The sequence below is a fragment of the Durio zibethinus genome, chromosome 17 (assembly GCF_047325235.1).
Source record: "Durio zibethinus cultivar Kanyao isolate XHJ-2024 chromosome 17, ASM4732523v1, whole genome shotgun sequence".
NCBI classification, from domain to species: Eukaryota; Viridiplantae; Streptophyta; class Magnoliopsida; order Malvales; family Malvaceae; genus Durio; species Durio zibethinus.
In genome coordinates this window covers 2,280,116-2,307,886 of record NC_143178.1, presented here as the reverse complement: position 1 = coordinate 2,307,886, position 27,771 = coordinate 2,280,116, and the positions used below count along the sequence as shown (strand labels likewise).

Sequence of the window (27,771 nt, the reverse complement as noted above, 5' to 3'; positions counted from 1 at the left end):
TACTTTATATTTATACACGACATATCAAATCAGCACGTGGGAAAAATAAAATTGAGAGACAATTTTGACTTGATTTGACGGAATTCGGAACATTATCTAACGAAACCAAGAATTTGGAAATTCCAACTTAGAGCTCTATATAAAGAAATTCTACTAATAAGGTTCATTCAATAAGAAAATTTTAAAGGAAAGGCAAGGAGCATTGAAAGAATATATATATATATATATATTATTCTATTTTAGTAGTAACTCACAAAAATACAACAAGTAATAGAATGAAACTCAATAATTTTCGTATGGCATAAAATTGAAAAAAGGGCGATAAAAAGAGGCAAACAGCCCCATCACACCTAGCCAGGTTAGGCAGGTGCCAGACGCTACTCCATCTCTGATTCCGTCTCTTTTTTTTATTATTATTATTTTCTTCTATTTAAACCCCAACTAAACAAGTAAGCGATCTCTCTCTCTTCTGGTTTCCAATTTTATTGCTATTTTTCTTGGAGAAGCTGAAAATGGCGGAATCGGTGGAGTTGCCAGGTCGTTTAGCAATTCTTCCATTCAGAAACAAAGTTTTATTGCCTGGCGCCTTTATTCGAATTCGCTGCACTTCACACAGCAGGTCCCTTTTCTTTTTAAATGTTTTGTTTGATATTTGACTAAACTTTATTAATGAGTTATAAAATCTTCGTTTCTTGTGCGTTTGTTTCCCTAGAAATCACTGTATGGAATTTTTTATGGTTTCAAAAATTGGAATTAGGATCGTTTATCCGATTCTCTTTACAAAACATGAACGAATTGATTTTTTTTTTTTGGTTTTTGTTGCGTTGTTTTCTGACTTACCATATCAGGCTTTATCCTACGTATTATTTTCCTCTGGTTTTTCTCGTTAAGCTTACGCGCCTTTAGAGTTTTCTAATTCGAACTCATATTAACCGTTCAATTTCGGTTCGTGGAAATTCAAGCTATTTATCTAATTCTACTTGAATTATTCTGTTCCAAGTTACCGTTGGATTTTATTTAATATTTTGTTTATTTTAGCTGGATAATAAATATAAAGCTAGTAGAATCAGGGATTGGTTCGTTATTTGTTCTGCTTGGAAGTTTGAATATTACAGAATAAAGTGGTTTGACTATTGCAGTGTTAAATTGGTGGAGCAAGAGTTATGGCAGCGAGAAGAGAAAGGATTAATCGGAATTCTTCCGGTTCGAGATGCTGCTGAGATGACCTCGATGGATTCCGTGTTATCTCAAGGTTGTTGTTTGTGGACTTGTTTGGCTATCAAGAAGTCCAGTTTTTATTGTCCGTGTTTGAAAGAATGTCTATAGTTATGGAGTGATTTTTTTAACGGTTTTTCAGGTGTAGGAAGTGAATCCGGAGAGCGAAGCTCAAAAGCTCAGGTTACCACATCAGATGTTCACAAGGTTGATGGGAAAAACCACCCTCAAGTTATTCATTGGCATAACAGGTACTTTTCAATCCATCATCTGCTATTGTTTTGTGCTTTCTGATATTGTTGCATCAAGCATGTCTCTTTTTTGCGAATTTCATGATTCAAGACCTTGTCATTTACTCATTTAGTTCTTTTTATGAGGTAATTCTCTACTTATGGTGCTGGATTATGTTTTGAATTTATATCTCAGGGGAGTGGCAGCACGTGCTTTGCATCTGTCAAGAGGAGTTGAGAAACCAAGTGGGAGGGTCACATACATTGTCGTACTTGAAGGTTTATGCAGATTCAATGTAGAGGAACTTAGCACACGAGGACCTTACTGCACTGCAAAGATTTCTCCACTTGAGATGACTAAGGCTGGTAAGTTGGTATCACATTCTTTCTTGTGTACGCATGGTGCTTTTTTCTGTTGCACATATATTTTCTTCTGCAAGCCTCTCTCTCTGAATCTCTAGTTCCAGAATAAAGATTATGTCCAATGGTCTTTGGCTAGAATTAACCATGGATGCGTCTAATGTGTTATGCTTTTTTTTTATTTTATTTAAGTTGCAAGTGTTTTTTTCAATTACATTGGAATGGAATGCTGTTTATGAATCTACCATGAATTGTTTTTAGGTTATGTTGTCTTCTGTACACTGAGTTTTTTGTACCTTCTAAATTTTTAAAGAGATGGAGCAAGTGGAGCAAGATCCAGATTTTGTAACTTTGTCTCGCCAGTTCAAAGCAACTGCCATGGAGCTTATTTCTGTTCTTGAGCAGGTAAAATATGTAACCTGTTTTTTCACTTATCAGTAACTATGACCTATGCCATAAAGCCAATTAAGATTGTTAGTTCTCTTGTTGAATGAAAACTTTGGCTATGTATTTATGTTGTCATTCTAGTGATAATTCATGATCCTGTGCTGCTTGTAGAAACAAAAAACTGGTGGAAGGGTAAAAGTTCTTTTGGAGACACTGCCTCTTCACAAATTGGCCGATATATTTGTTGCTAGCTTTGAGATGAGTTTTGAAGAGCAGCTCTCTATGTTGGATTCTGTTGATCCTAAATTAAGGCTTTCAAAAGCTACCGAGTTAGTTGACAGGCATTTGCAGGTGCGTTATTTACTTATGGTTAATATTAAGTCAATTTTATTCTTCTTCTGGATTTTATCCAGTTATTTAATGTATTACTTGTGCAGTCAATACGTGTAGCAGAGAAGATTACACAAAAGGTTGAAGGGCAATTGTCAAAATCACAGAAGGAATTTCTTTTGCGACAGCAGGTTAGCTTTCTTACTTCAACTACTGGTGTTGTTGAGGGAGTGGGAAGTAGAGAGCACCGCAGATTTTGGTAGTTATGAAATAATTAATAATTAATGGTTTGTTGTTCTCCAGCTGTTTGTATAGCACCAGTAGGGGTGGATATGGTCCAAATGTAAAGATCATTTTTGGTGGTTTCTCATGTCTAATATTCGGAACTGTGTTGGCTGCTGGAAAAACCTTTACTTGATTGTTACATACTTTTAATTTTGTTAGTTTTGCTGCATAATTATTTATCATTTGGGTATTCAAATATTTTCCAGATGAGGGCCATAAAAGAGGAGCTTGGAGACAATGATGATGATGAGGATGATTTGGCTGCCCTGGAAAGAAAGATGCAGAGTGCAGGGATGCCCTCAAATATCTGGAAGCATGCACAGAGGGAGTTGAGGTATATTTATTCGAGATAATAGTATAAATGGCACGATTTTGTTAGGATGTGTAGATAATGTCTTTCAATGGCAAAAAAGTAGTTGTTCATAGCATTCTATGTCCTGAGAATATTAATGGAAGCTATAAGCAAATTATCTTATAGTATTTAATTTGTTGTGATGGTATCACTTACCTTTCTTGTTTCCCTCTTTCGTTTTTGAAAAAGTCATGTGATCTGAACTTGTTAGTATCCTATATTTTAATTGGATATGATGTTTAACAAAGTTTGTTTATTGTTTTCATTCCAGGAGGCTTAAGAAAATGCAACCACAGCAACCTGGATATAATAGTTCACGCGTTTACCTGGAGCTACTTGCTGATCTGCCTTGGCAAAAGGCTAGTGAAGAACAGGAATTGGATCTTAAAGCTGCTAAAGACCGCCTCGACTGTGATCATTATGGTTTAGTGAAGGTCAAGCAACGGATTATCGAATATCTGGCTGTTCGCAAGGTTGACCATCTATCTATTTCTTGTTGCCTTGAAGGCTAAATCTCATATTTTCACTTTGATGTTCATTTGGTTTCAATTATTTGCAATCAGCTTAAGCCAGATGCAAGAGGTCCTGTTCTGTGCTTTGTTGGCCCACCAGGTGTGGGGAAAACATCATTAGCATCATCAATTGCTGCTGCTTTGGGAAGAAAATTTGTTCGTATTTCCCTAGGTGGTGTCAAGGATGAGGCTGATATCCGAGGGCATAGGAGAACATACATTGGAAGCATGCCAGGGCGTCTTATTGATGGGTTAAAGGTAAATGGGTTTCTTGAATAAGAATGTGATTCTAGACTTTGTATTCTGCTATGTTGCATATTGTTTTTTAGAATGTTGTTTGCCCCAACTGGTTAAGAAAATGAATATCCATTAGAAGTTTAGATTGTTTTAACAGAACATTTAGCAACCTCTTTGTTCTCATTCTTTGAGAGATCCTCTTAGTCTTCTTTCTTCCCCAATTATTTGTTAGTCTGTAGGGATGTTATTAGACTCTGCAACTTCATGAGCTGAGTTAACTTTAATCTGTGCAGTGAATTTCCAGTCTTAAATATGCTGGAATTTGATTTATTCAGCTTTTTTCTTCTACCATTTCATTGTGTTGGTGTGCTGCATGGTAGCTTTCTAAGCCTTGCTATTGGTACTGTGATTCTGTGAATTACTGAATTAATATATGTGGGGAATGATGGTGCTTCTGCCTCATCAATTAGTTTGAGAACTTGACAGAGTTGCTTACAACTAAATGAAAAATAAGTTTGTAGATTGTAGTATCAAATTTATCATAGGATGAATGATTGTTCACATTTCTACCATCTGTGGAGAATATATAGAATCTGAAGTTTGGAGAACTGAATTCCCCCATAAATTAAGGTTGCCAACATCTTCATGGGAGCATTTATATTATATGTCAATGATTATTGGTCTTACTGTAATGTTCTTTTAACCTTTGGCTTCTAGAGAGTAGGTGTTTGCAACCCAGTCATGTTATTGGATGAGATTGACAAGACAGGTTCTGATATGCGTGGTGATCCAGCTTCAGCTCTACTGGAGGTTCTTGATCCTGAGCAGAATAAATCTTTCAATGACCAGTATCCTACTTTCTCCTAGGTCTAGATTATCATAGTGAACCTTGGTTTTCGATAAACCAGCTTTAACTTTACCGATCTGTTATTAGTAAATCCTTGAAAAAAATTGCATTGCTGTCTAACTAGATGGCTTTTATTTAAGATTTATTCAATTAGCTTTTTTGAACTGTATATGACATTGTTGCAGATTTTACATGTTTATTTGCATCTATCACCTTCGTCATTAACAAATTCATGAATGTGAGTGGATCCCTTGTGGTTCTTTAACTTACGTTGTATAGCTATTTGAATGTGCCATTTGACCTGTCAAAGGTGATTTTTGTGGCCACCGCAAATAGGGTGCAGCCTATTCCTCCTCCACTATTGGACAGGATGGAAGTCATTGAGCTGCCTGGGTATACAGCTGAAGAAAAGCTCAGAATAGCCATGCAATATTTGATTCCACGAGTGTTGGATCAGCATGGATTGAGTTATGCGTTCCTTCAAATTCCAGAGGTATTTGTCACACATGTATCTTTTCCTGCATTTTGAGGCTTATGCTTCCATACTTGATAATATTGGGTGCTGTTGTCATGGCTCCCTGAGCACTGAGATGTTTTGAGAAATTTGTCAATTGGCCTTTTTGCATCCCTATCACCTCTATGGTTGAATAAATGATTACAGGATCTAATATAAAGTATTGAAGTCTATACCATCTTGTTTTCAAGGCTGAGGTTACTGTATGATATTTGTTGATTACCTCCATGGAAGATCTCTAAACTGTTTCATTTTCAACATATAGCAAAATGAAGCTACATCCATTTCGTGAACTCTTCTTTTTAGAATTTAGATTGAGATGTCAGAGTAAGATGCAAGATAAAAGAAGTAAATTTGATCAGAATATAAGCATCGAGTTTTGCTATACAATACATTGCATTTTATTCAACACCTTATAATGGGTAATCTTCCCTTAATGGTTTTTTTTTAATTGTGGTAGGACATGGTTAAACTTGTCATTCAAAGGTACACCAGGGAAGCTGGTGTTCGTAATCTGGAGAGGAACCTGGCTGCTTTGGCTCGTGCTGCTGCTGTAAGAGTTGCTGACCAGGAACAGGCTGTCTCAGTTAGCAAAGATATTCATAAGCTAGCTTCTCCGCTGCTGGATAACAGGCTCGCAGAGGGAGCTGAGATGGAAATGGAAGTTATTCCGATGGGTGTAAATAATCATGAGATATCAAATGCATTCAGAATTGCCTCACCTTTGGTTGTTGATGAAGCTATGCTGGAAAAAATATTGGGGGTAATAATTCCTTATATTAACTCTTTCTTTTATCAGGATATTCACTTTTTTTTGGCTGAGCATTATGATTCGCTTTTGTGAATCTTCAAAATTGGTGTTCCTCATTTGGTTTCATCTTAATGTGGTTGGGCACTGGCCTACCTTTTTTAAAATTAAATACTGGGGAAGGGGTGCATTTTTCATGGTATGGTTTTGGGTTTTTCCTTTCCTACTGCTTCAGGCATAAGCTCTTCAAAGACTCGAGTAGGTTTATGCTGACTGTAGGTTGAGTTCACATTATTTTTTAACATGCCTGAGGATGCTTTTTTACTCTCTAATGCAGCCTCCTAGGTATGATGACCGAGAAGCTGCAGATCGCGTAGCCACTCCTGGAGTGTCTGTTGGACTTGTTTGGACCACTTTTGGAGGAGAGGTTCAATTTGTGGAGGCTACAGCAATGGTTGGAAATGGTGAAATGCATCTTACTGGGCAACTTGGTGATGTTATTAAAGAATCAGCCCAAATAGCACTGACATGGGTATATCTCTTGGATCACATATATTTTCTACATTTGCGTTGTGTAAAAATCGTCAACCTGAATGCTGCTGCTGGTGATTTAAAAATTGCTAACCCAATTGGTGATGATATGGGTAAAATCTCTTGGATCACACATTTTCTTCAAATTGCTATCCAATCTTTCAAATTTGCAAATTGACAACCTGAATTATTTAAAACTTGCAATAGAGTACTTCCCGTCAACTTTCTTTTGATTCCATAAACAGACGTAATATGAATGCTGTTTGTTAATTTTACTCTCGTCAATTCTGTTCTTTGTCATTAATCATGCTTTTAATTGCTTGTGTGGTTGCCTTTGTTTACCATGCTTGCTAGAGTTGTCAAACCAATATATAGTAATTGAAAACTTTATATTCTGTTAAAGGTTTGGTTTGAAAGAGTTTCCAATTTTTCAGGTAAGATCCAGGGCAGCGGAACTTAAGTTGGCAGCTGCTGAGGAAACCAATCTGCTGCAGGGTAGAGATATTCATATACATTTTCCTGCTGGGGCTGTACCAAAGGATGGGCCTTCAGCTGGTGTGACCCTTGTAACAGCATTGGTTTCACTGTTTAGCCGGAAAAGTGTAAGAGCAGACACAGCAATGACTGGAGAAATGACACTGAGGGGTCTTGTGTTACCGGTTGGTGGTATCAAGGATAAGGTGTGTTTCGTGAGCTAGTCCTATTACTTTTCTTTGTTGCCAGTGAATAATATGTTCATCATAAAGTATTAGCAGCAGGTATTTTGATATGTTTGATTGCATTCTTATCATTGCATCAGATAATATTCAGTAACAACCAGATTGACAGGAAATGCTTTTGCTTCTCATCATCTTCAACCTTTTTTTGTATATGAAATATGCAGATACTAGCAGCACACCGATATGGTATCAAGAGAGTTATTCTGCCCGAGAGAAATCTGAAGGACTTAGTTGAAGTACCTGCAGCTGTGCTCTCAAGTCTAGAGGTAATTTTTTTCCTTTTATTTGAAGCAAAAATATTATTCAAGGCATGAACATCTATTACTGAAATTGTAAATTTATATAAGCTATGTGTGTATATATCTTTCCATCTTCAATCAGCATGTCAACATGTAATTAAAATTTGGTTCTGTGTGCTCCAAAGATTTTGCCATTGCCGTGGGTTCCTTAGGCATTTAGTTAGGGAACTTGAGTCTGGATGAAACCTTGGAATAAACCTTGGAATAATTTAAGTGCTTGCTGCAGTGAATACAATTTGTACTTATACGGTCGAAATGTGTCTTAGGTCCTGTACTCTTTGATTTTTAAGAATTTAGTCCTTGTAAAATTTTTTTTTAAGGATTTCAGTTCAATCGTTGTTAATAATGCATAGGGACTAAATTCCTTAAAAAATAATATTATTGGGACTAAATTTCTTAAAAATAGTATTACAAGGACTAAATTCTTTTAAATAATACTATAAAGCTAAATTCTTAAAAATCGAAGAGACACATTTTAACCTACTTATAACTATCTATTTATGTAGTCTGCTTCAAAGTGACTGATTGGATTTTGCATCTCAAAGACACATAATTATGATGGTCGAAGTAATTGATCCTTTTACTTTTGACGGTTGAATTGGGTTTATTACTACTGCACTGAGACATAAAACAGAATCATAATGTGCCCTTTTTCACTCACTATATATTATTTTGCCAGATTCTGCTTGCAAAGCGAGTCGAAGACGTGTTGGAGCATGCATTTGATGGAGGATCCCCTTGGAGACAACACTCAAAATTATGACAAAAGTCTTCAAAGCCACATCTAACATGCCTCTGGTGACCAAATTGTTCGGCTTGTCTCTTCTCTATAACATACAGTTCCAATATTTGTTCAGTTGCTGCCTTTGGCAATTAAGGATCCAAGCCATGTAAATGAGATCAGCAGTCATGGTCCAGCAAAGAGAGTTTAACCATTTGCAAATGGGCTTATGTAGTTGAATTTTGAAGTTTCCAGTGGCAATTGCTGGTATGTATTTTTCTTGCTCTCAACAAGCTGTATTTTCCAAGGCAATGCGTCCGATGCCTTCTAATTTATTATTATTTTCCCATTTCCTCCACATTTTTTTGTTTCTATATAATTTTTAAGCACCCAAAGTATGATAATATTTTTCAATTAATAAAGCGCACTTACCATTCAATTATAGAGATTCTGATGGGAAAAGAGTGTAAAAAAAGGCCTTTCTTTCTTGTTGAACATCTTCTGGTGTCTTGAAACATAACGTATTTGTGCAAAAATTGCAAAATTTTCATGTTACCGATAAAAAATATGGACAGACATTGATCACTGAAAGTATTGAGTAAAATAAATTTGTGCTTTTCAACATTAGTCATTAGATCTTACCTATTCGATGCAAAGTTTAGAAGTGAATAAAATCGACACAAAAAAGGACGAAGAAAATGTGTCCACGCTACTTGAACCAAAAGCAGCATCAAATGGTGTAACCCATAAGAGTTCAGGTGATCTCATGACATGCTCGATGCCAGACATCATTTTTTTTTTTTTAAAGTCACTTATATTTCGGATCTAAGCCGCTCCATTTCTTTGGTATCATCAAACCAACCTCTAATGGATAAAAGCATCACTGGGAAACAAAGAGCAATCACAAGGTTCTTGTTTCTGAAAATTTTATTTCAAAATCTGAAAATCAACGATGTAGGTATCTTGACAGATCTCGGTCATTTGTTGATCATGAAGACATATCAAAAAGTTGATGATGCACAAAGTGGAAAGCAATATGAGAAAGCCAGAGGATTGAGTGAAGTTGATTACGAAAACAATTAGCCTGTAATAGCAGAATTCATTGCACTGTGAACGTCGATACCTATTTGGGCTTCCGCTTTCTCCAAATCGGTTATAGCCGAGCCTAGCTTTTGGGTAAACTCTGCCAGACCCTTCTGGACCAAGCCAGGGTCAATTCGGTCGACTGGCACTGCTTCCACGGCGATAATATCAGCAACAGAGTTGGCATGTATAAGAGCAAAGCCACTGCTAAGGAAATATTTTGTTACATCATTTCCTTCATGCACTGACAAGATCCCAGGCTTGAGTTCAGCAATTGTGGGTACATGTCCAGGCAAAACACCCATCTGTCCAGTCGTTGCTGGAACTATTACCATGTCAACCTGATAGACACTAGATGCACTGCAAGTCAGAAACTTGAGAAAATAATGTCTCCATAAATAGATTTTTGTTATTCGAACCCCTCCCCTGCGTCTATATATAATATATTTGTAAACGCAGAACCTAATTTTTGGTTCATCAGTGTTCAATATACTACATTAGGCTTGTTTGGTTTATATGGTTTGCTCTCATTGCTCTTAGAAGCTGCATAAGGTTCTTGGTTTATAAAACAAAATCCTATGCATGAAGGGTTTAAAAATGCTTTGGTATTATAAACATTCCTCGGTTTATGCACCATCTGGATAAATTAACAGAACTATCATTGATCATTCACACCAAAATGCAAAATACTCAAACTTTAACTACATAAATTTCACACAAAAACAAAGTGCTATATCATATAGTCACCATGCTAAAGACATTCCACGATTCAATAGACATTAATAATCCTAGAGCTGAAACTCCAAACAAGTGATTTCTCAGAAAAGTATACACATAAGAATCATCAAAGCAAAATAACTATGCAATCCGATTACCCACCAGTTAAGCAGAGAAAAGCTATTAGGTTCTATCTAGAATGCTTGATAGATAACGGATTCAGTGTTTCCGTCAGATTAACTTAATAGAATCAACTAAAAAATTCTCAAATTAAACAAACAAAATAAAACAGATTGCACAAGCTACAAATTCTCATTAAATGCATAAAGTCATCATTTTTAGCTTTTTTTTTTTTAATTTGTAAGTTGATCATCAAATTTATTAAATCAAAAGAAACCTATATACAAAGAGAGAGAAGAAAGCAAAAGCAATCAAAATTCCAAGCTAAAACAGCCAATCAGATAGTATTCTACAATCCTAAAATTTTTTATGACCACTATTAATAAAAGCCTTAAATCAAAGCCTCAGCTCAAATGATCAATCAAATTAAAAATAAAATCCAAATGCAACCAAAACCCAGACGCCGAATCCATAGCCATTAATCACACTATAGAGATAGCAAACCCCGATACAAGGAAAAGAAAATAACCATTTTTTTTTTAATTAAAAAGGAGATCAAAACAAACCTCTTTTGAGGAGAGCTCAGATGCATAAGGAAGCACGAAGTTGACGGTGATTTTAGAAGGGATAGAAGAAGGGGTTACGGGGCGAGGGGTCATGAAGGAAGCTGGAGTCTTGGGAGGGTCCAAGTTGGGTATCACTTTCTTCCATGAGTCGATGAAGTTGGGATCTTGAGCGGGTGTGGCTGGTACGTCCGTGGAGAAAGCTCGACTCCTCCTCCATGTGCTGGCCGTCGTGGTTCGAGCCAAGAGACGTGACGCTCGCCGGAACATGGTCAGATTCCTTACCCTTTCTTTTGGTGGCGGTGGTCTCGGATGGGCTGGGATTTGGAATTTTGGAAATGTGGGAGTTTATTGGATTTCGATTCCTATGCTTTCTTCACGCTTCGTTACTTAGCATTGTTTAATTAAGGGCCTGACGCTTGTGGGCGTTTAAAACCGATGGCCCATTACATTCGCATCCCGAAACAAATCTGAACCCAGCTAAAGCCCACATCATGAAATCCCAAAAAAAAGATAGCCCAAAAAAAAGGATAATCCTACTCTGAAATATCGGAGCCAGACTTCGTTCCTGGGACTTACAGATTGTGGGCCTATTACGCTTCTGCTGTTTCACTTTGATTTGCGCTAATTGATTTATTAAATAAAATTATTTTAAATCAGAAAAGTTTTACTAATATTTTTAAACATAATTATTATTATTGCATTAAAAATTAGGCTAGAATGATTTTAACGTGGTCATATTAGGTCAAATGAAATGCAGAAACAAAAAAAGAATTGATGTGACAGATAATTTTCTTCAGGTTCAACTCCTCTTTTTTCTTGACCCATAATAAGAAAGCCTTTGTAAAGTTTCATCTGTTATAAAATGTTAGTGGATGCTAATTTCTAGGTCTTGGCATGATTGGCATCGGACTGAGCATTATTATTATTATTATTATTATTATTATTATTATTATTATTATTATTATTATTATTACCTACCAATTAAAATAATTTTATATCAAGAGATTTTTATTTGTATTTTAACTACGGGTAATTAAGATCTTAAACATGAGATTTTTTCATGAAAGAAATGAAACTTTAAATTCCTCTTTTTTTTTTTTTAAATAAATGTCCATTTAAATTTTATTGCATTAAAAATTAAATTTTACGCATCATCAATTAAATTAAAATATTAATTTTAATAAAATTAATTCAATATAAATTTTTTATTAAAATTTTTTCAATCATAAATATAATATTTATTTTTTTCAATCATAATTATAATAATAATAATAATAATAATTATTTTTAATTTTACCATAATTAATTTTATGATTGTTTTAAATGAACCCTAAATTTTTGAATACTTGTTTATGTCCATTTAAAATACTTATATTTTTCAAGTTTCAACGGCTACTGATTTTTTTATGGTCACAGTTTAATTAATATGACAAATAATTTATTCAACAGTTAAAAAGGGCTCTCAAGTCAACAGCTATAATTTCTTTTACTTGGCCCATAAGAAACTGTTTACAAATTCGATCTGTTATAAAAAGCGTAAAGCCCAATCAAAAATCAATACTCAATAGTATTTTTTTTCCTTAGCCTTATTCTCCATTCCGTTTCCTTGTCCAATAACCCAATTCGTTAGTAAACCCAATTCAATTTAACGGAAAGCCCAAAAGAGAGTCCAAATCTGGCCCATAGCTATCCAAAGCAGAGACTCTTCTTCTTCTTGGTGCGGTAGACTGGCAGTATAATTTTCGGAGGAAGCAAAATTTTCTCTAGTTTTTTCTTTTTAATTTGAATATCTTGTAATGTTGCTTTTATTTTACAATTTTAGTTGAAAATTTTTTAATATCTTAGGTTTTTTTTTTTTTTTTTCCTTTAGATCCTCTTTTTAATTTGTCTTAAGATTGCTTGTACAAGTCTACCAGGTCGACAGGATCGAATTTTTTAGGCAATGGACAAAATGAGTACTCTAGAGTACATCAACCAGATGTTCCCCACAGGTATCTCATAAAAACGATCTTTGAAAATCTTCGAACGGTTATATTTCAACCCGATTTGCTAGAATTTAAGCCTTAGATGTGATCTCCAAGTTATGAAATTGTTTAATGGATTGGAATTTATCTGGTATTGATTCCCAAATTTCGTTTGATGTTCAGAGGCTTCTTTATCTGGCGTTGAGCCATTAATGCTAAAGATACAAAGCGAGATTCGTCGTGTGGATGCCGGAATATTGGCTGCTGTTCGTCAACAGGTATTGAATCTTTCTTATTCGTTTTCAAAATCTATTGTTTTTAGAGGTTTTGCATCTAACATGTAAACTAGGAGATATTACAGTTTGTCTTTGGGAAAGTTGAGGAAACTGTAACAAATGATTAAGCTATTTTGATTGCAGAGCAATTCGGGAACCAAAGCTAAGGAAGATCTAGCTGCTGCTACACATGCTGTGGAGGTTGGTTTGTTTGAATTTGTCAGTTGCTTTCAATAAAATCATTCATATTATTAGTATCAATCCTTTTATATGTAAGCATTTCTTTAGGGTTTCTCTTTTCTAATTTTGCCCTCTTTTGGGCCATTTTGAACCCGTATTGTTTTGTCTAAACAGGAACTAACATATAAAATCCATGAAATAAAAACAAAAGCTGAGCAAAGTGAGATGATGGTTCAAGAAATATGCCGAGATATCAAGAAGCTGGACTTTGCCAAGAAGCATATAACAACTACAATTACAGCTCTTCATCGTCTGACGATGCTAGGTCAGACTTTTTATTCTTTCTGGGTCTTCTTTATATGTGTTCATTTGACATCCAACACTTATACGCAAGTCTGAGCAACGTAGTTTATGATCAATAGTAAAATATGCTTCATAAGACTCTATGGGTTCTAACCTTTGGCTGACATCAGTTATTTAAACTGTATGCTTTTCTAATATAAATCCTTACCATGTCATGGCAGTCTCTGCTGTAGAGCAACTTCAAGTCATGGCTTCTAAGCGACAATATAAGGAGGCAGCTGCCCAGTTAGAGGTATGTTATTTCTGAGTGTGTAGTTTGTTTGCTATCTCTATGGAAGCTAATAATTGCAAATACGAAATATCTTATTGGTAATCTACTTCTAGTGATGTCAAAACTATTTCATTTCTTTTGGCTTTTTATTTGAGATGTATGGCTGCAAGAGACGACTGTATTTATGGTTTTAGTGAATCTAATTTTGGCATGCTTTGATACATTTATTTGATCTACCAATTGCCTTATCATTGAGGAAACATGGAACCTTTCACTTTTCATTTGGCTTATTTCAACTCCATTTGTCCCTCTCTCTTCTGTTTTAGGTATTTTGAAATTGAACATTTTTTTAGGCTTTCAGACTTTTCCTAAATATCTAAGGTGGATAAATTACCTCTTATATTACGAATTTTATCTTATCAGAAGGAAAATTTGATGCATCAACTCATAACTTCTTTGCTGAGAGATGCTTTTACCTTAACTGGCATTGGCTGCTTTAGTTTTCATTAGTTCTCTCTCTCTCTCTCTCTCTCTCTCTCTCTCTCTCGTCTTTGTTTTTTCTCATAAAAGTTCTCTTGCCCTCATCGCTACTTGTTCTATAGTTTCTGTCATCTTTTCTACCAAGTAAAAGTCTATTATTGTACATGTTTCATTTAATCATACTAATTCCATTTTCTGAAGTTTGCTTTAGTGTTGCTTTACGAAGATCTGGTTCATCTTAATAAGTCCAATTTATTATGCATTTCAGGCTGTAAATCAGTTATGTAGTCATTTTGAAGCTTATAGGGATATTCCGAAAATCACAGAGCTAAGGGAGAAGTTCAAGAATATTAAACAGATACTGAAATCACATGTCTTCTCTGATTTCTCAAGGTATGTGGTATATAAATTTGATGCTGTCCTCCTTTGGATTGAAATTTTATGTAGCAGATTTAGAAGCTAATCATCAATATAGTTTGTTGAGGCATTGCAAAATCTTGATATTTATTAAGCAATTGCAATGAAAATTAATAAAATAGAATTAAATTGGTTCTGTATATAATCAAATAAAAGATTAAATAAAAGAGAACAAATTTGGTTCTGTTTGCACAGAACCAGTACTTCTGAAGGTAATTTTTTACAGTATTGTTGAATTACATTGATAAATTTTACCTTGTAGATGTTGGCTTGGAAGAATTTGTCATGTTGTTTGGGGGGGGGGGGGGGGGCTTTAGAGACACATAAAATTCCTTCTTATGCTTCTTGTACAATCAAATAAGAATAATTACTCTGTTTACCTAGTTACAGCTGTTGATTCTTTCCACTAAATTATGTTTTACTTCAATTTTTTGTATTTTATAAGTTTGAGGTTTTAATCACAGCTTAGGAACTGGCAAAGAGTCCGAAGAGAGTAATTTGTTGCAGCACTTATCTGATGCTTGTTTAGTTGTCGATGCCTTGGAACCATCTGTGAGAGAAGAGTTAGTAAATAACTTTTGCAGCAGGGAGCTTACTTCATATGAACAGATCTTTGAAGGAGCTGGTTTGTGTGGCTTCATCCTCCCTTTCAATATAAATCTTTAATATTTACTTTATACATGAAGCTTTCACAATTAGTTTGAATGGTTTTAAAGTCTTGACGCTTGCTGTCTAATCAGAACTAGCTAAACTGGATAAAACGGAACGAAGGTATGCATGGATCAAGCGCCGAATGAGAACAAATGAGGAAATCTGGAAAATCTTTCCTACCTCATGGCTTGTCCCATATCGTCTCTGTATCCAGTTCTGTAAGAAGACAAGGTATGCATTATATGGACAGAAATCTTATAAATTTCATGAATGATATAAAATAAAGGTATTTCTAAGGTGGTTCAATGACTTATGTAATCTTCATTCTTTACATCATTGAAGCAACAGTTTCAAGCATCTATGACTTTTTCTTTCTCTTTAAATAGTGGTTGAATAAACATATTAATTTTTTCTTTCTCTTTAAATACTACGGTTTTTCAACTTTTTTTTGTGAAAAGGGACTTAATGAGATGATGCCGAATTATACAACAAATGAATTATTGATTGTGCAAGGGGGGGGGTATTGAACAAGTTATATCACTGCAGGATAATATTGTACAGGATTTAGACTGTCTTATTTGGAATTTTGCTTCCAGGAAACAACTAGAGGGGATCCTTGGCAACCTGAAAGAGAAGCCTGATGTTGCAACCTTGCTGATGGTAACCCATATTTTCTGGATATTTTTCAATGGAATCTTGTAAAATGCTCTTGACTCTTCAGTACCAATAGAAAGTGGTCTTTGGCTGTTTTGCGTGTTTTTGGAAGTAAAACTCGCTTGATTTAGCACTCACAAAGAGAGTTTCCTTGTTTTTGTCTTCAAGAAACTTAGGGTTAAATGCGCAGTTGAACATTGCTACCGTAGTGTGTTTGACACTGCATTGCTTTTATTTTGGGTACACTATCAAGGACCAAAGCCTAGCCACTGCATTGTTATTTTGCTCAAAATATTTGTTTTATAATTTTTTTTTTTTAATAAAAATTGCCTAACTAGAGATGCCATTGTAAACTAGCTACTGTTTTTGGTTATATCTTGAAAATGCTGATTGGTTATATTGCTGATTTCTTCTACGAAACTGATGACAGGGGAGAGAGATAGAGGGGAAAGTGTTCAATTATTTCCCATTATCACACAAGCTCAGCACATGTTTTTTTTTCTTTTTCTGAGACAGTTTTGCTGATGATTGTCAATCTCATCCTAGGATAGTTTCTTCTAGCATGGACTTACATGATCAGCATCACATCTCTCTTCAGTCTCATTTACCATTTAAGGCCCATTTAACACAAAGCTCATAGTTTGTATTAAGATATCTTTTCCATATTTTTCATCAATTATTCAGCATTTTTTTGGTGCATAGGAGGGCAAAGGCCTATTACATGGGAAAGGGGAGGGGGTGGCTTGGTTCGAACCCAAGCCCTCATGTCTTCCTTAAGGCTTCTTTGCCACTAGGCCAAGAACTAGAAGACAATTATTCAACATTTAGACAGTTGTTTGAAGTCATTGAGTTAAGCTCCATTCTGAAGGTGTTTCCGTTGGGATCGCTTTGTTTTTAGGTTTTATTTTCTATTTCTGGTATAATTATAAGCTGATGTGATCTGTTAAATTACTATTTCATATGTCATTGCCAATGATTTTATGTATGCCAGTTTTACTTGTGAAGTTTCATATGCTTTGGACATTGCAGGCACTGCAAAGAACTTTAGAATTTGAGGATGAACTGGCGGAGAAATTTGGCGGTGGTACTCAGAGTAGAGAAGTTGGAAATGAAATTGAAGAAATTGGTAGGCAGCATAATAGTCAAAGTGCATCAGACATTCGAAAGAAGTATGAGAAAAAGCTTGCTGCACATCAAGATACTGAGAATGAAGTACGCTCTACACAATTATCACTTCTCTCTGATATAGAAAAACCCTTCTGCTAGTGAATTACACAATTATGTTATTAATTTTCTCTTCTAATGTTTGTGTTGACAGAAAAAGGATGGAAACAAAGATTTGTCTGCACCTGGAGCCGGGGTACATTCTAACTGTCTATAAGAGCATTCTTACATTTAGTTCATTGGCCTGAGTCAAATTTAGAGTCCACGCTCCAACTGCAGAAACTATTATGTTGGACAATGTGATCACTTCTTTAACATGTCTTACCATCTTTTGCATTTCCTTGAGAAATTGGAAGGTGATGGATACCTAAAGAGATTGTTAAGTTGGTGGGGCCTACATGTTTTTGCTGTAAAATCCCTTGTATTCCAAGGCATGCACATCATTCATTAGGCTGTCTTCCTAGGTCCATTGAAATGCTGGGAGTAAGATGTTGCTCTCTATTTCAAATTGGATAAGTGTAATGCCTCCTCATGATTGGTTTGTTATATTGTTGAATGAATATACAATAACTAATAAGTTATCTAATTTCAAACTTTATTTTCCGAGAAACAGTATTTGCCTCTGCTTTTTCTAATTTAGTAGATACTGAAAACATATTTTCTGTCTGCATTTTTGCATTGTTATTTCCTGTTTACACCATAGTTTTAGCTTTCATCCTATAATTTTGCTAATGAAATGGCCTGTACTTATTTCTGGCAGTTCAACTTCCATGGGATTATTTCATCTTGCTTTGAGCCTCACTTAACTGTATATATAGAATTAGAAGAAAAAACACTGATGGAGAATCTTGAGAAACTTGTTCAGGTAGTTCAGGCATAATATGAATCATTCTTCAGTGAACACTGTCTGTTACTTTTGGTGCTCATATTTCATTGAATCATTGTTGCGTATAACAGGAAGAAACATGGGATGTTGAGGAAGGAAGTCAGAATAATGTGCTTTGCAGTAGTATGCAGGTAAGCAACTATTTTTCTATTTACTACTCAAGTCGATCCTTTATGTCCTTTTCTAGTTTGCTGCAATGGGTACACGCTGTTGTTTTGAGAGCAACTATATGCTTATAATCCAAATTGGCAGATTTGTGCTTAATATTGTGTTGGAGATTATATTTAGTATATTCATTTTATTGACTTGGTCTTCATTTACTGTCTTGTCCTAGTTGTTTCTTATAATCAAGAGGAGCTTAAAGCGATGCACTGCTCTGACAAAGAGCCAGACTTTATATAATTTGTTCAAGGTATTTTCTGGAAATTCATTCTTTTTTTTTTTTTTTTGGTGTATTTGCAGTAAAGTTTATTTTATCTTAGAATGAAAATGATTTATTCAATGATAATGAAATCAAGGAATACTCTATAAATTCAGATGGGTGGGACATGTAATTCGTTGATCTTTGGTTTACATTTTTCTGGATGTGACAATAAAACATTACTTATCAAGAGGGCCAAACAAATCATACTTGGAAATACTGAACCAAACATAAGGGTAAATGATTGCTTGTGGGTCATAGATTGTTGGGAGGGTTGCCAAAGAAGGGATACAAAATTGTTACATGCATAATTTTATTGTAGAAAGAAATTTATGTGTGCGATTTTATTTTATACATTAAACTCTTATCTGTCTATATTTATATACAAGTGATATTGCACAAAATTAAGTTGTGAAATGAATCTTAAGAATCAGAACAATTTACAATGGAAAAAGATGAGGTGGTTGGTTAATGAAATCTTAAATAATCTCCTCCATCCTTAGGTGTTTCAAGGAGTCCTCAAAGCCTATGCTACAAAGCTTTTTGCAAGACTGCCAAAGGGTGGTACAGGGATTGTTGCTGCTGCTACTGGTATGGATGGGCAGATAAAGGTATATTTTCAGCTGTGCTAACCTTTGAGGTGTTTATGGAAATCACTTGTTTTCTAGATCAGATGCTAATATTTTATTGTGCATTTATGGGGCAACATTTGACAGACATCTGACAAGGATGAAAGGGTGATCTGTTATATTGTAAATTCAGCTGAATATTGCCATAAAACGGTCAGTTTCTGGAATCACAACTTGTCTCTGATTATCACATGTTGAAATGTGCTGCGACGATGTTAGCCCTTGTGCATGTTAGTGTGCAATGCCATGCTTTTGTTCATGTTGAACAATTACTGGTACAATTGGAAGTAAGGGGGATCTTGGCTTTCTTTATGGTATATTATGGGTGAACTATAGCTGGGAGCTTTGGTGTCCGTCCTGAGTAATTTAAGCATCTTAAAACTGCATCCTCGCTACTGCATGTGTGAACAACAAGACCATGGTGATTATGTGTGAAAATCTAATCTTCATTATTACTTGATTAGTTGACTTTATCTATTTTAGTTAAGTCTCTTATTTTTAGAATAAGAAGTGATTTGGGTAATTACACCAAATCCATTAGATGTTTTCCTATTATGTGTAGAGAGTAAATTATTCCTTTGATTAGCTGTTTTACTGCATGAAAATCTTGGGTTTTAAGGCTGAGAATATTCAGTCTTTAGGCTATATATTTTCATGCAATTCTACCATTGTAATAAGAAAAATATAGAAGAATAAAATAGTTTTATTCTAGAGATTTCTTCATGGTATCAGAGCATGATTTGACCCTCTGAAAATTTTCACTTGGAGTCCAACATGGCCAACGGAAAGGAGAGTCTAGCTTCAGAGGTTATCTTTAACCGTGAAGCTAGCATTTCTCAATCATTGCAGAACTTTACCACTCTTATTCGAACAGGTTTTTTAGCACAAAAAGGTAATTTTCTAAGTGCCTTGAGTATAAAACTAAAGAAAACAAATTCATGGATTGTGAATTTTGGAGCTTTAGACCATATGACTGGGGATGCATCTGTATCTAGTAAATACAACCCATGTCATGAAAACTTCACAGTTCAAATTGTTGATGACTCACTTTCAAAAGTAACCGATACAGGATCTGTTGTTATTTCCAAAGAGATAACACTTGATTCTGTTCTGTTTGTCCCAAATCTAAGTTGCAATCTACTGTCTATAAGCAAACTTGCAAGAGACCTTGAGTGTGTTACTAAATTTTTTCCAAATATGTGTGAATTTCAAGATTTGGATTTAGGAAGATGATTGGCAATGCTAAGATGTGTGTAGAACTCTATATCCTAAGAGCTAATAATTTTGAATGATAATATCAAAAGATCTCGTGTGGCTTCATCCTCCAGTAATAATATGACTGGGGATGCATCTGTATCTAGTAAATACAACCCATGTCATGAAAACTTCACAGTTCAAATTGTTGATGACTCACTTTCAAAAGTAACCGATACAGGATCTGTTGTTATTTCCAAAGAGATAACACTTGATTCTGTTCTGTTTGTCCCAAATCTAAGTTGCAATCTACTGTCTATAAGCAAACTTGCAAGAGACCTTAAGTGTGTTACTAAATTTTTTCCAAATATGTGTGAATTTCAAGATTTGGATTTAGGAGGATGATTGGCAATGCTAAGATGTGTGTAGAACTCTATATCCTAAGAGCTAATAATTCTGAATGATAATATCAAAAGATCTCGTGTGGCTTCATCCTCCAGTAATAATAAAGATAGTACTATCATGTTGTGACACTATCGGTTAGGTCATCCAAATTTTTTGTACCTTAAAAGGTTGTTTCCCTCATTATTCACTCAAAATCCTAATAACTTTTAATGTGAAATCTGCCAACTATCCAAACATATTTGTACCACATACCTTAATCAGTCTTACAAACAATCCCATCCTTTTTCAATGATACATAGTGACATTTGGGGTCCCTCTAGAGTAAATAACATTATTGACTCCAGATGGTTTGTCACATTTATTGATGATCACACCAGGGTTACTTGGGTAAACCTTATGAAGGAAAAATCAAAAGTGGGCCAGCTATTCCAAAACTTCAACAATATGATCCAAACTCAATTCAAAACCAAAATCCAAGTGTTGAGAACCAACAATGGGAGAGAATACTACAATTCAACTCTCGGATCATATCTAATGAAGCATGGTATAATTCATTAAAGCTCATGTTGACACTTCTCAATAGAATGGCATTGCTGAAAGATGTAATCGATATTTGTTGGAAGTTGCAAGATCCCTCATGATGGCTGCCCATGTGCCTAATAATTTTTGGGGTGAGGCTGTTCTTACTGCTACATATCTTATAAACAGAATGCCTTCTCGAGTCTTGAAATTTCAAAGCCCTTGCCAATCTTTTCTCAGTTCCTATCCTCACCTTCGACTCATCTTGTCTATTCACATTAAAGTGTTTGGATGCACTACATTTGTTCTTACCAACCAACAAAACCAAAGCAAATTAGATCCCAAATGCATATTTCTCGGATATTCCCCAAACAAAAAAAGATACAAGTGTTACTCATCAGTAACAAAGAAATTCTACCATTCCATGAATGTTACCTTTTTTGAAAATCAACCTTGCTTTCCCAAAACTATTATTTAGGGGGAGAATCCAATCACACGAGAATATCAACTTTGGGAAGATTCTATTACCAAACCACCAAACACTTATCAAACTCCCTTTCACGTCCAGAACATCCAACCAAATCCTCCAAGCCCAAACTCCATACAAGGGAAAACAAACAAAGAGTTGATCGCCTATTCAAGAAGACAAAAAACTCAAAAGGATATAGGAGAATGTGCACCTTCAAAGCAAAACCAAGAATTTGAACCGATTCCAAAAATACTTGAAACCAACACAGGTAATACTATTACTAAATTTGATCTAATTGAATCTTTTGATGATCTTGATCAACTGATTGCTCTAAGGAAAGGTGTGAGATCATGTACTCAACATCCAATCTATAATGTGGTTTCTTATGAAGGTTTATCACCCAATTATCAGGCTTTTGTTACCACACTAAATAATATGCAGATCTCCCAATAATATTCATGAAGCACTCATGCAACCAAAACGGAAGATGGCTGTTTTGAAAAAAATCAAGGCCCTATAAAAGAACAAAACATCGGAGATTTCAGAACTGCCCAAACAGAAAAATCCAGTTGAGTGCAAATGGATTTTTACTATCAAGCACAATGCAGATGGAAGTATTAACAAATTCAAAGCTCACCTTATTGCCAAAGGATTTACTCTATCTTATGATGTTGACTATATGGAGACATTTGCTCCGGTTGCTAAACTTAATATAATTCGGGTGTTATTATCATTGGTAGCAAATCTAAATTGGCCACTTCACCAACTAGATGTAAAAAATACATTTTTTAATGGTGACCTATAAGAAGTTAACATGGAAATCCTTCCAAGATTCAAAAACCAGGACAATTCTGGCAAGGTATGTAGGCTTCAAAAGTCTTTATATGGTCTCAAACAATCCCCACGTGCATGGTTTGATAGACTAACAAAATTGATAAAGAAGTATGGTTTTTCACAATGCCATACCAATCACACCATGTTTGTCAAACATTCACCTGAAAGAAAAATAGCCATTCTTATTGTCTATGTGGATGACATTATTCTTACTGGAGACTATGTGAAAGAAATTAGTAACCTAAAGAACCTTCTAGCCGAAGAATTTGAAATCAAAGATTTGGGACACCTCAAATATTTTCTTGGCATGGAGGTAGCTTGCTTAAGGAATGGCATCTCTATTTCACAGCATAAATATGTCCTAGACTTACTAAAGGAAACTAGAATGCTTGGATGCAAACCTACTGACACCCTATGGACACAATGAATAAGGTAGGAATGGAAGAAGGAAGTCCACCAACAGATAAGGGCAGATATTAAAGACTTGTTGGGAAACTCATCTACCTTTCTCATACAAGACTAGATATCGGTTTTTTCAGTTAGCATGGTAAGCAGATTCATAAACAATCAAACCGAGAAACACTTGAGGGCTGTGTATTGAATCTTACAGTATCTAAAGAAAAGTGTTGGCAAAGGGTTATTTTTTAAGAAGACATCATGCTGAAATGTTGAAATTTACATTGATGCTGATTGGGCTGGATCCGCTATTGACAGAAGATCAACTACTGGTTATTGTACCTATGTGTGGGAAATTTTGGTTACTTGGCGAATCGAGAAGCAATCTATGGTGGCTAGAAGTAGCGCAGAAGCTGAGTTTAGAGCTATGTCTTATGGCATATGTGAGGGAATTTGGCTGAAAAGATTGCTAGGGGAGTTAAAAGTCTTTGTAGAAGAATCCATAAAGATATTCTGCGACAACAAAGCTACCATAAGTATAGCAAAGAATCCTGTTCATCATGATATGACTAAACATGTGGAGATTGATCATCACTTCATCAAAGAAAAGATAGAGGAAGGAATTGTTAGATTAGTTTATACTCTCACATGCCTCCAAATTGTAGACATACTCACTAAGGCTCTCTCTCGAAACAACTTTGAGAATCTAAAGTCTAAGTTGGACATGATTGACATCTACTACCTAGCTTGAGGGGGAGTGTGAAAATCTAATCTTCATTATTGCTTGATTAGTTGACTTTATATATTTTACTTAAGTCTCTTATTTTTAGAATAAGAAGTGATTTGGGTAATTACACTAAATCCATTGGATATTTTCCTATTATGTGTAGAGAGTAAATTACTCCTTTGATTGGCTGTTTTAATGCATGAAAATCTTGGGTTTTAAGGTTGAGAATATTCAGTCATTAACCTATATATTTTCATGCAATTCTTGCATTGTAATAAGAAAAATATAGAAGAATAAAACTGTTTTAGTCTTGGCTTTCTTTATGGTATATTATGGGTGAACTATAGCTGGGAGCTTTGGTGTCCATACTGAGTAATTTAAGCATCATAAAACTGCATCCTCACTACTGCAAGTGTGAACAACAAGACCATGGTTATTATGTGTGACTGATTAATATTGATGCAGTTTCATTTGGTCCTTCATTCTTCTATTTAATGGGATGCTAATCTATTGGTTATTTTTTTTCCTACACTACATGGTATCTTGGTCACACTGATGCTTGAGATTAGGGTAAATTCACTGCATGCAACACTTCTTAGCATCATACCAATAGCATTCGGTTCTGTAGCAGGCAGTTATTGCCTATGCTGCCCTTCTTATGTACATAAATAAATACCTGCTTACATTGATAACAAAAACTGATTTTAGAGTTTTAATAACCCAAGTTTACTTTTATAACAGTCTGGTGAACTTGCTGAAAGTGTATCCAAAATCATTGATTCTCAATTTGCAGACCGGGTCGATATGTCAGAAGTGCAGGTACAGCATACTTCATAACTAATCCATTTTGTAAAAATCCTTCTGTTGACTTCTACAATGTCTTGCAATTTTGCAGGATGAATTTTCAGCAGTTATAACCAAATCTTTAGTAACCCTAGTGCTTGGCCTGGAAACTAAATTTGATGCTGAAATGGCTGCAATGACCCGTGTTCCATGGGGTACCCTTGAAAGTGTTGGCGATCAATCAGGGTAAGATGCATTACTTTTGAGATTTTAGTTTCATCATGGCCAGAGTCAACTTTTAAAAGCAATATCATTGTCTTTGTTGCAGATATGTCAATGGCATAAATATGATCCTTACCAGTAGCATTCCTATACTTGGGAGCCTTCTTTCACCTATTTACTTCCAGTTCTTCTTGGACAAGGTAAATACGAGAAGACATGGGTCTTATACTATGTTTCTTGACATAGTTTGGTCTTCTTATTTGCTTTGTTCTTCTCTCTTTGTTATTTCCCGTGCGCATGTTGAGAAACCAATTTAAATATCTGCAAATATGCATGCATGAGTACATATACATATGGACACGTGCCTGCATTTATGCATGATTGGTATCTTTTGTAGGGAAAAACACCTTAAGTACGTGTATATGCATTCATTTTTCTCTATCATCTGTTTCAAGAAAATGTGAGCTTGGACTAGTGAACCTTAGATTGTGCAACACTACAAGGTTCATTTACCTTAAAATTTCCAAGTGCTAGTAGTATACTCAAAGTACAACCTGTCGCAGATAGATATTTTGTTCAATTTGCTTAATTCTTATTCTTGCAGCTTGCATCATCGCTTGGCCCTCGGTTCTACATGAACATTTTCAAATGCAAGCAGATATCAGAAACTGGTGCCCAACAGGTACTGATCATTTATTGTTTCTCTCACTTTCCTTTTTTCTACTGTTTTGTTCTTGTGGTTATGTATAATGTATATTGCCATTGTCTCTAATGCTCTACATCCATTAACTTTTGGTGAACATTAGCATACAAAACATGGTCAATTGAGATGTTGATACTTAGTTGTCTATGATTTGGGTCTGTTAACTTATTTGCAATTAATCCTAAACTCTGAAGACCATGTATCAACAATTGAATGTCATTGAATACATTGTGATAACAAACATGGAATTTGGAATAATGGGGATACTAGAGCATTGAAGTATATTAATATATAAATTAACGGTACAATTGTATTACAGATGCTGTTAGATACTCAAGCTGTAAAGACAATTCTTTTGGAAATTCCTTCACTTGGTCGACAGGTGAGTTAGTGCATCAAATGAACACTCGTGGTTTCCAGTTTTTTATATTGATGGTTTTATCAATTTTTCTGTTAACATCATTGCATGTGAATGTTCTATTTATCGGGGTTTAAAGCATGCTTTTTTCCCTTATTTAGTATTGGAGTGACACATTTGATGCCATTGTTGGCTCTTAAATGTTACTGACCTAAGTCTGGTTTTGCATCTCTGCTATAAATGATACATCACTTTTTAATTCAGCACTGTGCAGTGTTTAATGAAATCGTGCTTCTTACAGCTCTTATTTAATCCAATTGGTATTTTGTATTTTCTTTATTTAAAATTTCAATAATTAATCGACTTTCTCTGTGGAACAAGTTTGATGTTGAAAGATGCATGACATCATATATGTTTATCGTTTAAAGGACACTACCCTATAATGTTCCCATTAAAGTGGGTACTTTGGGACACGAATTGGTAACATCTGTAAAGATATGATTTATGCTATGCTAGAAAACTTATCTACACTTTGGTGTTAAAAATTGAATGGTTACCCTTCATTTCAATACTCCATTTTGGTCTGCAATTTCAATGAAGTTACCTCCGTGGTGTAAATTACAATATTGTATGGATTTGTTTCTGTATTCAATGATGGCTTCACTCAGTTTCTTTGTCATATTTATTATCTATCTTTCTCCTCTTTTGCAAAGACTGATTAATTTAACTTCTATTGGCAGACATCTGGTGCTGCTGGCTATTCAAAATTTGTAAGTCGAGAGATGAGCAAAGCTGAAGCACTTTTGAAGGTTTGTGAAATTTTTGGGTAGCTTTTTCTTTCTAGCAGGTTACGGCTATCTATCATAATGCAAGTTTGCTCTTCATCACTATGCAGGTTATACTATCTCCTGTCGATTCTGTCGCGGATACATACCGTGCATTGCTACCTGAGGGAACACCAATGGAATTCCAGCGTATTCTAGAGCTTAAGGTGAAGTTAATCATTCATAACTTTATCACTTCAAACGACCAAACTAGTATGTGGAGCATGATTTCAGTTATAGCTGAAATGTCAGGTTGAAGTTCAGGATATCATTTAATGATTTCATATCTTAACACTCTAATTTTGTTGAACTTGTCTATGTTCAGCATTTCATGGCTCAAAATTTTGGTTTCTGAGTGAAAACTTAAAAATTTCATCTCCAGGGCCTCAAGAAATCTGACCAACAAAGTATATTAGATGACTTCAACAAAGGTGCACCAGCAATCTCACAACCTTCGAGTGTGGCACCAGTTGGCCAAGCAGTACCACCTGCCCCTCCTGCCACTGCAGTTCAAGCGATTTCAAATCCCGCTTCAGTTGGATTTATAGCTTCTCGAGAAGATGTGCTAACAAGAGCAGCTGCTCTCGGACGTGGTGCTGCGACAACGGGATTCAAGAGGTTCCTTGCTTTAACAGAAGCTGCTAAGGACCGTAAGGATGGACCTTTCAGAAAGCTTTTCAATGCATGAGAATTGTAGATAATTGCAAATATATCTGTTATTTTTTTAACCGTTTTTCATTCTCAAATTTTAGAAGCAATTTTTCATCCAAAAATTAAAATTATAAAAATTGTGACGGGACGATTGCAAAAGGATCGCTCGAAAGGGACGACTCATAATCAAAGTAAAAAAAAAAAAAAAAGGGTTCTGATCGACCGACAGAGATTGGTAAGAGGGCATAAGATTCCCACGTAAGATGATGCTAAAATGCTGCACATTATGGGACATGGAAAAGTAATGATTCTAGTGATGAGTGACTTTACCAAGAAAATGGAAGGAGAATTTTGTCGCTGGGAAACATGACGTACAAATTTTTTAAACAATGAAGTGCCGCCGCCCAATCTTTCGCTCTTCTTCTTCTGCAATGATATACCAATCTCGAGAACACCGAAGAGAAAACAGAGGGGAAGGGAAAGCAACGCAGTCAAAATAAGAAATTTATACTCACAACATTATCATCGAATTGCGTTGGATAGCTTTCTTTCGTTTCTAAGGTCCACACTTGCTTTTGTCCGCTCCATGGTCCGTAGTTTCAATAAATTATTTCACAG

The 27,771-nt window shown here is 35.2% G+C and overlaps 3 protein-coding genes across 6 annotated transcripts; 2 read left to right on the top strand and 1 right to left on the bottom strand.

Annotated features, from left to right (window-relative positions):
- Nucleotides 1–439: 439 nt before the first annotated feature.
- On the top strand, nucleotides 440–8,645 carry LOC111276701 (lon protease homolog 2, peroxisomal). 3 transcript variants are annotated; one of them, XR_016329037.1, is made up of 17 exons: nucleotides 440–619; nucleotides 1,140–1,252; nucleotides 1,358–1,466; nucleotides 1,642–1,811; nucleotides 2,119–2,210; nucleotides 2,364–2,543; nucleotides 2,630–2,713; nucleotides 3,014–3,141; nucleotides 3,431–3,632; nucleotides 3,723–3,929; nucleotides 4,626–4,756; nucleotides 5,035–5,248; nucleotides 5,730–6,032; nucleotides 6,355–6,661; nucleotides 6,983–7,228; nucleotides 7,432–7,533; nucleotides 8,246–8,645. XR_016329037.1 is itself a non-coding variant. In XM_022862451.2 (17 exons), exons 1-17 carry the CDS (start codon nucleotides 513–515, stop codon nucleotides 8,327–8,329), a joined length of 2,667 nt encoding a protein of 888 aa, XP_022718186.1. In that variant the 5' UTR covers nucleotides 440–512; the 3' UTR covers nucleotides 8,330–8,645. The 3 variants fall into 3 exon arrangements, 2 of the variants coding, with proteins under 2 accessions (XP_022718186.1, XP_089602132.1); XM_022862451.2 differs by having other exon boundaries at nucleotides 6,355–6,549; XM_089746006.1 differs by lacking the exons at nucleotides 440–619; nucleotides 1,140–1,252; nucleotides 1,358–1,466 and having other exon boundaries at nucleotides 1,681–1,811; nucleotides 2,067–2,210; nucleotides 6,355–6,549.
- Nucleotides 8,646–9,186: 541 nt separating this feature from the next.
- LOC111276712 (ATP synthase subunit delta', mitochondrial-like) lies at nucleotides 9,187–11,145 on the bottom strand. The gene is made up of 2 exons (XM_022862473.2): nucleotides 10,774–11,145; nucleotides 9,187–9,711 (listed from the first exon to the last, which is right to left on the bottom strand). The coding sequence occupies exons 1-2, from the start codon at nucleotides 11,038–11,040 to the stop codon at nucleotides 9,367–9,369; spliced, it is 612 nt and encodes a 203-aa protein (XP_022718208.1). The 5' UTR covers nucleotides 11,041–11,145; the 3' UTR covers nucleotides 9,187–9,366.
- A 1,363-nt stretch (nucleotides 11,146–12,508) lies between these two features.
- Nucleotides 12,509–27,248, top strand: LOC111276669 (vacuolar protein sorting-associated protein 53 A-like). 2 transcript variants are annotated; one of them, XM_022862424.2, is made up of 24 exons: nucleotides 12,509–12,764; nucleotides 12,921–13,015; nucleotides 13,157–13,213; nucleotides 13,367–13,517; nucleotides 13,717–13,787; nucleotides 14,515–14,639; nucleotides 15,128–15,288; nucleotides 15,404–15,545; nucleotides 15,911–15,974; nucleotides 16,998–17,180; nucleotides 17,287–17,328; nucleotides 17,893–17,997; nucleotides 18,090–18,149; nucleotides 18,353–18,430; nucleotides 18,943–19,050; nucleotides 19,156–19,221; nucleotides 24,354–24,431; nucleotides 24,508–24,641; nucleotides 24,724–24,817; nucleotides 25,222–25,299; nucleotides 25,640–25,702; nucleotides 26,419–26,487; nucleotides 26,574–26,669; nucleotides 26,885–27,248. In XM_022862424.2, the coding sequence occupies exons 1-24, from the start codon at nucleotides 12,716–12,718 to the stop codon at nucleotides 27,188–27,190; spliced, it is 2,475 nt and encodes an 824-aa protein (XP_022718159.2). In that variant the 5' UTR covers nucleotides 12,509–12,715; the 3' UTR covers nucleotides 27,191–27,248. The 2 variants fall into 2 exon arrangements, with proteins under 2 accessions (XP_022718159.2, XP_089602131.1); XM_089746005.1 differs by lacking the exon at nucleotides 17,893–17,997.
- The last annotated feature ends 523 nt before the right edge of the window (nucleotides 27,249–27,771 follow it).

Coding starts and splice junctions, on each gene's coding strand:
- LOC111276701 (XM_022862451.2), top strand. CDS start 513: ATGGCGGAATCGGTGGAGTTGCCAGGTCGTTTAGCAATTCTTCCATTC. Junction 1,467..1,641: donor GTTATTCATTGGCATAACAG/GTACTTTTCAAT, acceptor TTTATATCTCAG/GGGAGTGGCAGCACGTGCTT. Junction 2,544..2,629: donor TAGTTGACAGGCATTTGCAG/GTGCGTTATTTA, acceptor TTACTTGTGCAG/TCAATACGTGTAGCAGAGAA.
- LOC111276712 (XM_022862473.2), bottom strand. CDS start 11,040: ATGTTCCGGCGAGCGTCACGTCTCTTGGCTCGAACCACGACGGCCAGC. Junction 9,712..10,773: donor CTGAGCTCTCCTCAAAAGAG/GTTTGTTTTGAT, acceptor AGTGTCTATCAG/GTTGACATGGTAATAGTTCC.
- LOC111276669 (XM_022862424.2), top strand. CDS start 12,716: ATGGACAAAATGAGTACTCTAGAGTACATCAACCAGATGTTCCCCACA. Junction 14,640..15,127: donor GTCTTCTCTGATTTCTCAAG/GTATGTGGTATA, acceptor TTTTAATCACAG/CTTAGGAACTGGCAAAGAGT. Junction 15,975..16,997: donor ATGTTGCAACCTTGCTGATG/GTAACCCATATT, acceptor TGGACATTGCAG/GCACTGCAAAGAACTTTAGA.